Source organism: Trichoplax adhaerens, genomic scaffold (genome assembly GCF_000150275.1).
Source record: "Trichoplax adhaerens TRIADscaffold_3 genomic scaffold, whole genome shotgun sequence".
Classification (NCBI taxonomy): Eukaryota; Metazoa; Placozoa; class Uniplacotomia; order Trichoplacea; family Trichoplacidae; genus Trichoplax; species Trichoplax adhaerens.
In genome coordinates, this window is record NW_002060945.1 from 13,074 (window position 1) to 25,907 (window position 12,834).

The window sequence follows — 12,834 nt, forward strand, 5'->3', positions numbered from 1 at the left end:
TTATATCTAATTTAATTTAATCTAATTCAAGGGGGCACCCTGTTATTCTACTGTACAAGGTATAGTTACATGAATTACTATCAATTAGGTGGGCTGGTATTATGATCTTAATTTTATATCTAATTTAATAGTAAATTTAAACTAATTCAAAGGGGGGTACCCTGTTATTCTACTATACTGTACAAGGTATAGCTATATGAATTACTATCAATTAGGTGGGCTGGTATTATGATCATAATTTTATATCTAATTTAATAGTAAATTTTAACTAATTCAAAGGGGGTGCCCTGTGATTCTACTGTACAAGCTATAGCTACATGAATTACTCTCCATTAGTTGGCCTGGTATTATGATCATAATTTTATATCTAATTTGACCTATTTTATATCTATCAGTTGAGCAGTTGCAAAGGGAAAAGGTGGTAAAAGTGATTTCCATCGAAGCTGTAGAAAGTGCAAATGATTTTGACTTCCACTCTCTTGCATCTAGCGATGTACACTTACATTTAGCTGTCCCCGAATTTTGACTAAATGTTTTAACCATTTAGTTAAAATCTTGAAGAGTCTACAGTACTGTACAGTACATCGCTAGCAGACTACAGTGTACAGTACAGTACTGTACAGTACAGCACATCGCTAGCAGACTACAGTACAGTGTACAGTACAGTACAGTACAGCACAGTCCAGTACATAGTACTGGACTTATAGAAGGCACTGTAGGCTGTCTACTGGATTCATTATACTGTACAGTACTGTATTAGACAGTGTGCAGTACACTAATGTACACTCAGTGTACAGTACTGTACAGTACGGTACAGTACACTAACACAGTCATTCTCTCGCTGCTCCGCTGATCGAGTCATCGTGGCGCTCTAAATCTTGCTTTCATGATGTGCTCGCTCGATTTGCCTTTATAATATTATCCAACATCAAACTGTTATTGGATTCACGCTTGTGCTGTGTAAGTGATCTTGAATCGGATAGATACTCTACGTGCAATCATGAATTCACACTCATTTGATAGTAGTACTAGCTGTAGTCATCGTGTCATGACCGAGTGAGTCTTTTACTATTACTATAATCTGCACTATTCTTACAGCCTGTGCCACATTACTATGCTAGGGTATTACTGGTGTTGCCTCTCTTATTATAGATAAATATTATTATCAACATTTTAATATCGTATTATCGCTGTTGTTATTATTATTATTTTAGTGCTGGTGCTTTCAATTTCAAATGACGAAACGTGCTCAAATCTTATCCTATCGTCTAGTTGTAGCCTTGACTGTTTACTATTGAACGTTATTGACACTTTAAATTGCGTTACCCTCACCCTCGAAAGATCTCACATTGGCCATTCATTGCATGGGTTTGCGTTTCTATCCAGCGCGACAGAGGTCTACATCGTACTTTTTTTAATAGGCCCATACGGTTTGCCATGACTAACTATCTAACGCGATTGCTGAAGAAAATGCAGCCTGTCAGATCCATTTGCAGGTTAGCAAGTTTTATTGCTGTTCCAGTTTGTAGCGCTAGTTGAACATGCTTGTGGGATCCTACAACGCGGACTGGCCGCATTTTGCTACAATAAAGTTGCACCGGCTGCCGTAGCACTGTATCATAAAGCGAAATCAAGACACGTTTTTGTCTACATCATCAACCATGATGGCTATAACAGGAGACTATTGAACGAAGTGATACTATCTCACACTAAATTAAATCATGCTATACCGTACTTAATTCTAATAATTAATCTGCGTAGTGTTGAATCACAATCTTTGTGTCCTTACCATGACATAATTTCTCAAGGAGCTTCTGAAAAGGCATGAGTTAAATCTAAGTGAACATAGAGCAAGCATGTCTTAAAGATTAATTAATTTTTGGTATGGTTATCGAACTGGCAACTGTAGTAAAGTAACATGTAATCAATTAACCAATGTAAAAAGTCCTACTCTTTTTATGAGTACAAATAAAAATTTATGATTGCATGATGTAATTTGGTATGTGGATGCAGTTACTGGTGGGAAGATCCATTTGTTACCATATGAACAATGATAAATAACTACTAATTTTTATCTAATTTTATCGTGTCTTATTCTCTTGATTGTTATTATGTAATAACACTAACATCTCGTATTTGTGCTCTAGTCATAGCGCCAATATTACGCAATTAACTCATACTCACACTAATACCGCAAAAATTATTAGTGTAGAAGGTAACATTGGAGCTGGAAAGACTACGTTAGCGAATAATATTGGTGAAATTCTTGGATACAAAGTATTCTACGAACCAGTTAACCAAAATCCTTACCTTGCAAAATTTTACGAAAGTCCAAAGGATTATGCATTCAAGCTGCAATTGTGGATCTATCGACAACGCTTCTTGATTTATTGCAATGCACTACAACATTATTTATCCACAGGTATAAAATAGCTTAGATAATCCTTTTTAATAAATAATTCATTTAACCATGCTAACGTATCTCCAAACACTACTAGCTAATTCGTTTGCTATAACGTTGCAGGACAAGGGGTTATCTTAGATCGATCTGTTTACAGCGATAGAGTCTTTGCCAAAACTGGAAATAACGATGGATTTATATCATCAACCGAGTATGATCAATATGAATTGTTACGCCAACAGTTATTAAATAGAGTTATTCCTCCCCATTTATTGGTCTATCTTCATGTTTCACCGACTGATTGTCTTGAAAGAGTGCGAAAGCGTGGTCGAGTAAGTACTTAGCGTTAGTGCAGGATCTACTGTACTGTTGTACTCATTATAAATAAATACATGTAAACTGCATTTTTATAATACTACATAGTAAACTAGAGAATTGACGATTAATTACATCTTATTATCAATTGATAAATTATAGATATACGAGAAAAGTATATCCACCTCTTACCTGCAGAAATTGGAAGATGAATTCGATAATTTTGTAGAAGAAATGAGGTTTTTCGCTCATATTTTCTTTTATTATTGCAATAATTTAGTGTTCAAATTTAAAGTGAGTCAATGTCATTCCTTGAATATACTAAATATCTAATTAGCAATGTTCTTGTAGACGCAGTGGCGTTAGCGTTTACTGGTACGATTGGTCAAAATATGGAAATATCGAAAAGGTACTGCATCAATTTCTTAAGTCAGTGTTTGTGGTCGTGCTCTAATGAGGTAACTTAAACACTAAGAATGTTTCGTGTACCAATTTTTTTACAGATTATTGCCGACATAAATCGGCAAGATTCGACCGTTGAAAATTCTAAAAATATAAATGAAGTCAAGAAGTTTATCTGTAATCGGGAAGAAATATTATCAATACTACATCCATATGAAATTGCTAATCTAAATGTAAGTTAAGTTTCAATATTATAATTCATTGTCGATAATAATATTGACTGTATAGAAATTGAGCAGTCTTGAACTATTTTATAAGATCGAAAGTCCTGCTTACGTAAATGTAGGTTACTCAGTTTCATACACCCTCCAGTATTAGCACGTCTTACAGCGACGTATACATTCCCACTCAGATAACCAATAACACTGTCATTCTCACTGCCCAAAGCAATATGTACTATAATTAGTGAATTCTTGTCTATTTACAATCTTAAGTACTTATCGATTGGAATTATTTTACTATTTGTTAAAGGATGAAATTGATCAAAAAGCTGAATTAGATTATTGGTTACGGGAGCAGATACAATAATGTTATCGTATATAATATACGATACTACACTCCTATCTGTACGTATTTCAGACAGAATAGAGTACAACATTCATAATACTGTTAATGTTGAATATTTATTTCAGAGCTAACTTATGTAATATTTATATGGATAAACGTATCTTAAAGTAGCGATCCTATCTGTAATTTTTGAGATGATCCGTTATGTAAGAAGTTTTTCTTATACAGTTGTATGCTGTCATCAAATTTAGAACTCAGTAGTTTTATGAACATTAATTACCACTTAATCCAAGGTGTAACGCTGCTTATATTTTTAACAAATTGTAAATTATCGATTTCGATTTAAAAGTATATACGTTATTTATACGCTCACTAAACACACGTTAGATGCGAAGAAAAATTTTTACAATGCAGAATGTACGTATATCAAAGATTTATATTTGCTTTAAATTTATCCATAATTTCGTTACAAGTTTGAAACTTTATCTTTAATAATGATACAGCGTGATAATATTAAGTTATCCCCTGGAGTATGAGCGTGATGTAAGGGCACTTTAAACTGCGATTGACTAGTGATAGACTGTAATGGCTAAAATTTTTGAATACAGTGTTTAACGTTATTACAATACAGTTATACGGCAGTTAACTTTATCATTACTAGGGGTCGAAACGTACAAAAAATCCCTAATATTATATTTAAGATTATTTTTATCATTACTCGTGCTATGCGAGTATAATGGTAATATATAGTTTTACTAGATAATCACAAGAACTTTTTTATTATTACATGTTTTATCAGTATTATTGATAAGTGGTGTAGAACAAAGTTTTTTAATGCCTGATATCATAGATATTTTTTCATAGATTGATCAATCTTAACCATTATTAAAAAGAACAAGATCAGTATTATCAACCATTGTTGTAAGATATCGACAGCACGTACGGTTGTTTCTCAAAAGTTACATTTAATAATAAAAATCGTAAATGGAATATTGATAATGGACCATTAAACATTGACACAAAAATGCTGCATTGCCAGTATACGAGGCAACACATGATAATATCACTCGACAAAGATGGACAATTTTACTTATCAGAGGATACAATAATTATTAGTGTAATATTCAATAATACACGTTGTTAACCTTGCTGTTAGTGGCAACATAAATTATTTCTTAAGTTGGACTTTACAATAATTTACTATTGAACTGGAAGCTAAATTACAATGGCTTAAAATATTACCATTATACCATAGCGTTAAATCAATTAGTTTCTCCTTTGATAAGTGCTATCCGACAAACATAGGTATCATACAAAGAGATTGCTAGGCAATTTTTTAGCAGTAGACTGTCAAATTAGTATAGTAGTCTACGCAATTCCAACAATGCTGATAGGATTTAGTTAATTTGTACATACAGTAGTTTAACAAGTTATCATTTAAAATAGTACAATTTACATTTTACAGGTGGTGTGTACAGTACAGTATGTATCATTATCATTGAAACTAGAAGATTTTTGCACGCACCTATTAGTCAGCTGATTGCAGTCAATGTTACTTCTCATTTCTAGTAAACCTTTAATCCAGTCTCTGCTAGCTGTAGTAAGTGCTTCTGTTTCTGATAAGTACCTATACCATGTTCAGCAAGTCGTAGGTTAACTTCTGCAACAGTGAATCGATGTTTCTTTGGTAATTCAGGGTGATAAAAATGAAATCTTCTATTATTAGCAACCGTTCTGATACCAGCATGTTGTGCTAATATACCTACATAAACATCATCCAACATGGGTATCTTTTTGACAGCGCTGACATAAGCCATTAGAGAGTGCAATGTTTTAATTGGCATCACATAGGCAAAGCCAGAGCAGTAAGGCGGGAAGCGAAGATAAGGGTAATGATCGTAGGATACAAAATATTTGCCTTTTTTACTGCGGCAAGGAATACGATTATTAAGTGCTACACGGCCAATCATAGTATTCTGATACAACGGATTTATCTTTACCAATTCCAGGTACTCCAAAAATCGATAACTATTAATGAAGATGTCATCGTCGCCTTTAAAGTAGAAATCGCTATTTGAACAATAAACACGAATCCAATCCATGCCAGCTAATGTTTTCTCAGTCAGATTTTTATAGCTTTCATAAATGTCTACAACGATTATATCGTTATACATTAGTGCCTCTTCTATGACAGCATTGTCGGTTTTTTCATTGTTGGCTTTACCAACAATGAATAAAACACGCCACTTGTGCTTGATTTTGCTTGGGGGTAAAATATTACTGGTATTGCCCCAAGTTTGACGAATTGCATTGCGTCGTACAATATGACCAGGAGCGCTATTAATTAAAATGGTTAAAAATGTCGAATCTAAACAAGGCGTTGTACTAAAATTCCTTTGTAAGTAGCGATCAATAATACTCATTTCTTCTGTTCTGCTGAAAATATTGAAAATGGAAAACCTGGATGGTTTTTTGTTTTTCGATTCCTTACTTCGAGCATGCTGGCTAGAAAGCCAATGGACGTTAGTATAATAAAAAAAGAAGCCATTCAAAAGCGTAATTATTATAATCCAATTACACCAAGAACGTATTCTCGGCATGCTGTAGTCTGAAATAGGATTGGTCTCTGCAATCGGTCTTAATTGATACGGCAAAAATAGGAATAATGGAATTACCCTTTAACATTTCATGATGATGATCAGCGTTGTTTTACACTTACAATTCATGACCTACATAGAAATGAAAAAATTTCTTTTAAGTTACAGCTTTTCCATTACGTATAAAAGATTTTATGAGACTACTATTTTAAGTCTTTGTCGTGTCTATTTGGGCTATAATTTTATACATATAATAGCATCAATGATCACTCTAGAGGAAGTGAATTAACAATAAAGTAGAGAAGAATTAGTCGAACAGATCGACGCTGTGACGACGATCAGTCTTGACTTTTTTAATTCGATAAAACAGTTTTTACATCTTTTTGTCCAATTTTTAAATATTATTTGAATAATTAATGACATTATTTCTTGTAGTGTTAATGTAATACTAAGTCAAAAATTGAATACTGTCTAGTTTGCAATATCCAGTGCAGTTATCAGTAATTCTTTATCGATGAAACTAGACTGCTCGATATCACTGGTATACTAAGACTGTCATCAACCACTTTCAGAAGGTATACAATATTTGCAATAGCAACATCAAAATTAAATATCAAGGTTAATGATTGTTATAAAATCTTTCAATCAATCTTCTTCTTTGGAGATTTTGAATACCTCTGTTTAAGTCATAAATTTGTAAAAGCAAACTCATTGGCAGACAGTAAGGCTGTGAGAAAACATCACGGACAATCACAGATCGTTGGTGGACTTTCAGTTCAAAATTGAAGATAATTGCATATAATATATCGCGCTGTTGTCTGTATTGAGTCTTCAAAGTACCGTATGCATTCTAAACAAGGTTATTCACAAATTAATTATTTAGGCCGATGTCGCATTACTGTAGGTAAAGCACTGTTAAAAAAACGCCAACTATAGCTATTGATTTGAAAGGTATTGTCTAGACTTGCGATATTGGAAGAAGAGTTTTCGCAATCTGGCAGTTTCAGAATGATTACTTCCATTATAATTATTACTAAATCAATAGAAACAGTAGACGATATCATTCTAAGTCAGTAGAGTACAGTAGTAATGAATAATATTTCATTTTATTGTTCTGTAGAACAAGTCGTTCCGGTCTAATTTTCTGACAAGGAATAAAAATGCAGTTACCACAGTCTGTACAGTAGCGTAATGACAAGAAATGAGAACAAGTCGTTTTTCATTTTGTTTTAAATTATAACTAGTAGGTAAGCCGCTCGCTACGCTCAGATCGGTGTTGTTCATCCAGTTTCTTTATTGGTATGATATACTGTACGACGTATACTGCACGCTTATAATTAATTTATAATTATACGTTCAAGCTAGTAATGCTCTAAGATTTCAATAGCTTGATTGTTATAAAATTGGGTGATATTCGTTTAGATAGGTCGATCATTTTGTTTTTCTATAGAGTAGTAGTACTTCAACTATGAATTGATCAAGTTGTAAAGCTGTTACTATTATATGAGTAGAATTATTATACCAATAAGGAAATTTCAATTTTAAATTTACTTTGGCGCATAAAGTAGATCAAGCAAAGAGTAGTCCTGTAGAGTACTGTACCTAAACTCGTCTGCAGGAGTGGAGAGACCTCATTGCTAAAATTACTTGCAACTTCTGACATCTACTGTAATCTTCTGAGTTTGCCTACAGTTACAATTATTGTAATTTCGACTTCTATCACAGTTTAGATCATTGCATGAAGCAAATGTAGATATTGCATTCTAGAAATCTTACTCTCTCCGTAAAAATTAATTGGAATGATTGGTTTCGACCATTTTACACTTTCTGACAGTAGAGGTGTACGTATATCCTTGATGGCCTTTTGTCATCCATTCACTCAGTACAGTGTTATCAGCAGACTGCAGTATACTCACGTTTTCCAGCCAAGGTCAATTTTTCGATAGCTATTCCAATGGAGGAAGCGTTAATTGCGAAGATACTGTAATTAGCCAGGATAAATTCACATTTCCTATTTCCTTAATCACTTCGAGTTGGCTGTTATCCTTATTTTTATCATAGCGACAAGTCGCTTGTTCCAGTTAAGAGGAGCAAAAGTGGTGACGTAGCCTCCACGATTAAGATTAGATTAACTAACTGTACAGTAGATAGATTTACTGTAATCATCAATTTCAAATGGTATCTGATTGGCTGCATCGTATCAATACGAGGGGACTCTTTTCCATACGATTTTGCAATCAAAAGTCTGAGTAACTGCAGCACAGAGGGACGGAAACCGCCATTGATGGGCAAAAGACGAGACTAATTGCGTTAACAATTAATTACTAGTATTATTATGATTATGATTATTCTTGGCAGTTATTTTATTGGAAGAATTTGCAAATTGCAACCGTATACCGATCGCACTGTACGCTACTGGATACGGTAAACAACAGTAATAGAATGATCGAAAGATATTTCCGCTACCGCATAGTGTTGCCTTAAATTCTATTTTTAATTTGTAAGGTGTTATATGAAGTCTTTAATGACAATATTCATAATAATTCCTATAACTTTAAAAGGATACTTTTATATTATGTGCGCCAGGAGTTTCTGACGAGACTATAAAAGGCTGGTGCCTGAAGATTCCTTTCTAGTTAGTTAGTCGGTTAGATAGTCAACTAGTTTTTCAATTGATATTTAATTGTTAAGACTGTAATCTTGGGTGCCGAGATTTTTTCAGTATTAAATGATAGTAAATCTCTGACTTTCTCGTCTACACTATCTGTGACGCTATAATTATACCATAGTATTCGGTCGTTGGAACTGAATTATTTGGTGATATAGCTAATCTCGCCTCTTTAAGTTAGTAAGTGGCGTTCTCCGCAAGGATTGGCGTGTGTAGACTACTTTGTCACTAGTGGTGTGTGACAATTTTTAAGGACTTTCAATTTGGCTCAAATTTCATGCAGACAGCTCAGTATAACCTTGAGCAATTTGACTCTTGATGTTTTGATTACTTACTTACTTTTTATTGCAGTATTGAGTAATTTTATTTCTTTCAAATTTCTAATACCAACTATCAGTCACTGGTACCACCATTACGGTGGTCGGTCTAACTAGAGACCCTCTACTGTAGGTCTAAACCATGTTCCAAGTCACGTCGTAATATTGGCCTGATCAGAGAAATGTCCGTGACAGGAAATTCTCCTCGGATTGACGGACTTTTCTTATCAGATGCTTCTTTGTATTACTGTAGAAACATGAACCAAATAACAGTGGTACAGAGGGCGGTGCACTGCAGTAGCGTACGTAAGTTGATCAGTGTTGTTCTACAGCAACTGTTGATAGGACTAGCTTGAATAATTTTATTCTATACGGTATGTATAATTTGATCGGCCAATTTAGGAAGTATGATGAGCAGACAGTTAGGCTAGTTTTGATACAAATTTGCCAATTTGAATTACAATTATTTCATCTACGATATACTATACAGTACAGCGTATTAAGTCAGTATTTGACAGACTTCTACTATGGACTACCAAATCGACGCAGATTTTGGTAGTCCATGATTGCAGGATGACGAGCTTTTTGGGAGAAATTGGAGAGGGGGACATTCTTACTTGAAAGGGCTATCCAATTGCACTGACTATTAACAATCAATAACTGCCGTGAGATTGTTAGTATTTCTTGCACTGACTACTAGTAACTGTTTCGTTGATCCAATTGTTACAAATGTCTGATCTATCTTGCAACAGTACGTAGAAAGATTCTAGCCTATAAAAGAGTATCCAAACATCCATCATGCGGGCATACGAGCTTTTCATGGCCAACAAGGTGTTGGCGATATCGTAAGCTTCCATCGAATCTCGTTAAAAACAACAACTGATAAATTTCGAACAATTTATCTTCATGATAGACTTCCTTTACTATCCTATTTCAGACATAAACCATTTCTGAAACGATCAGTTAGATATAGTTGCAGTATCAACGGAATTGTAAAAATATGATGATATATGTAATGTACATTTATACAGAAATAGGCACTTAAAATTTTTAGCGCAGTTTAACAACGTGATAATAAAATAAATTTTTAAATTGTTGCTTAATCACCATTTCCTATAGGAGTATATGATTAAAGCTTACCGTTCTGATAACTTACAAATTGACACACAATGATAAAAGATGTTTCTGATTAAATAATATTAGTCAAGTACAGCCATTCCTAAGGTTAGTAACTTGTACCTTATAACAGAATAGATAATATAGCAGTACGAGGTAGGCAGTTTTACCTATGTCATGGAACGCAAATAATTTCAAAATTTCGAACTTCATTGAAAGAGCTAATATCGCACGATTGATACAGTATACCTAACTGTATCTAACGCGTAAACTGGTTGCATTAAATTTAGTTCTAAGTGATGATATTCCATTATATTACAGAAAAACTATAACTTACCGTCAAAAATTAAGATATAATATTGTAATATCATATCTATATCAAAACGAACAATCCACACTATCTACTTTGTAGCATCTTGCTATAATAGATACGATACTAAAGCATCGATAATAGATAGGGTAGAGATAAATAATCCTATTGTCGTTGTGAATAGTATTAAGCGATCGTCCATTATCAATATGTAACGGGCGTTAACTATAATACAGGGCATAATTTAGCAAATGCCGTTCTCTTGCAACTAATCACAGCCTTTACACATCAAGAAAGTTGTAATAGCAAATTAACTTGGTTCCATCATTAGAAAGCAATTTCCATCTTGATATCTACAATGAGAGTGCGATGAAGTTCATTTCTATCAAGATTAATCATGTGTAAATATCTAGCCCTTTTCTTGCCATATCCAATAATTTGCGATGTTTTTCATAGCTGATTATGCCATGCTCTGCAATACGTAGATTTATTTCTGGAATACGAAAGATATGATTTTTAGGTATAGCAGGATGATAAAAGTGAAAACGTCGATTATTGGCGTGTGGATGTATTCCAGCAGCTTCGGCTAACAATCCTACGTATACGTCGTCAATCGATTTTAATAGTTTGACTTTCTTTACTTGTTTAGCCAATAAATCCACACAATCGTTCGTCATCATGTAAGCAAATCCAGAACAATATGGGGGAAATCTCCTGCGAGGATAGTCCTTATATGATACATAGTATTTGTGTTTCTTGACTCGACAAGGAATACGGTTAGATGTATGCACACGGCCCACTAAATATTTTTTCTTATGTTGGGAATCAAGTGAGTCTGCATACTGTATCAATCGATATGTATTTACAAATACATCGTCATCGCCTTTATAGAAAAATTTCGCCTTCGGACAGAATTTACGTTGCCAAAGCATTCCTAGCAGTGTTTTATCTGTTAAATTTTGAATACTGTCCTTAAAATCTGCCAATACTAGATCACCAAACACCCGCGATTCTTTTTCAACAGATTGGTCTAAACTAGTCTGGCCAGACTTGCCAATGATGAAGACGACTCTTATCCTATGTTTAGTCTTACTAGTCATACTAATTTCCGTGGTATTACCCCATGTTCGTCGAATATATTGGCGTCTTTTACTATTGTAAGGATGGCTATTAATTACCATAGTTAAATAAACGTTATCATCACAAGGTGCAGCACTTGGTCTCGTTGACAAGTAGTTTACTTGAAAAGATGACATATTTGTGAGAATAGTTATATTTTTCACGGTAGAGCTATCAAAGGCCAATGGATTAGCTTGTGGGCGTTTATTATTTTTAGTAGTAGTCTTTCTATCGTCTATTTTACTGTGTTTTAAAGGTGTAGCTGGGATATTTTTACTATGCTTGATCAATCCCTTAAGAGTGGCTTTAGGTGTAATTGCTTTATCGACATCTTTAAGTATAATCTCGCGATTAATTTCTCGACCAGATTCTCCATCCTTGTTAGCACGATTAAGCTTTAATCGGCCATGAATGACTACTTTTTCTATTGATTTGTCGAGTGCTTTTGTCTTAGTTGTGACCAGACTTATAACATTTGTCGGTGAACGACTACTACCAAACAGCACGGACAGAAATAACAGGTTTAGCACCAACGATAGTAGTAACCAAAATTTCTCGTTGTAAAGGATCATCTTGTTGTTACTAATAGCAAAATTTTCGTAGCTCTGTAAAATGTATTAAGCATTGAATGAGTAAACTAACACATAGCAATAAGCCCAATGTCTTATCTAAAGAAACATATAACACACATGGTTAGCGCTGTAGAAGAAGTCTAAAATTTATCGGGCTACACATACCGTACAGTATAGATATCTATTCTTTCAAAATAGAGATGTATTCAATCTACAGTACTCGTATATTGAACAAAAATCATTGAAACTAGAACCAATAGCCTGTAAAATGAATCAAAACCATCCTAAAACAAGTAATCAAATGCTTAGCATGTTGCATTGCTTGGACAGATCAATTTTCTATCTGCAATAATGTAGTAAGCGATTACCGACTAATAAGCCCAACAAGTCATCGTTCTTAGCCATCTTATGACCATGGATAACTAAATGATTGTTGCGTGTGTAATCGAA

The 12,834-nt window shown here is 33.9% G+C and overlaps 3 protein-coding genes across 3 annotated transcripts; 1 reads left to right on the forward strand and 2 right to left on the reverse strand.

Annotated features, from left to right (window-relative positions):
• Positions 1-1,437: 1,437 nt before the first annotated feature.
• On the forward strand, positions 1,438-3,706 carry TRIADDRAFT_53995 (uncharacterized protein; the record flags this gene model as incomplete). The annotated part of the gene is made up of 7 exons (XM_002110184.1): positions 1,438-1,496; positions 2,148-2,422; positions 2,525-2,733; positions 2,879-3,010; positions 3,054-3,125; positions 3,220-3,351; positions 3,650-3,706. The coding sequence occupies 7 exons, from the start codon at positions 1,438-1,440 to the stop codon at positions 3,704-3,706; spliced, it is 936 nt and encodes a 311-aa protein (XP_002110220.1).
• A 1,706-nt stretch (positions 3,707-5,412) lies between these two features.
• TRIADDRAFT_15433 (uncharacterized protein) lies at positions 5,413-6,081 on the reverse strand (the record flags this gene model as incomplete). The annotated part of the gene is made up of 1 exon (XM_002110722.1): positions 5,413-6,081. A coding segment is annotated over one exon (669 nt), but the record flags the coding sequence as incomplete, so codon positions are not given.
• A 5,163-nt stretch (positions 6,082-11,244) lies between these two features.
• On the reverse strand, positions 11,245-11,898 carry TRIADDRAFT_5002 (uncharacterized protein; the record flags this gene model as incomplete). Its single annotated transcript, XM_002110723.1, has 1 exon — positions 11,245-11,898. A coding segment is annotated over one exon (654 nt), but the record flags the coding sequence as incomplete, so codon positions are not given.
• Positions 11,899-12,834: the final 936 nt, after the last annotated feature.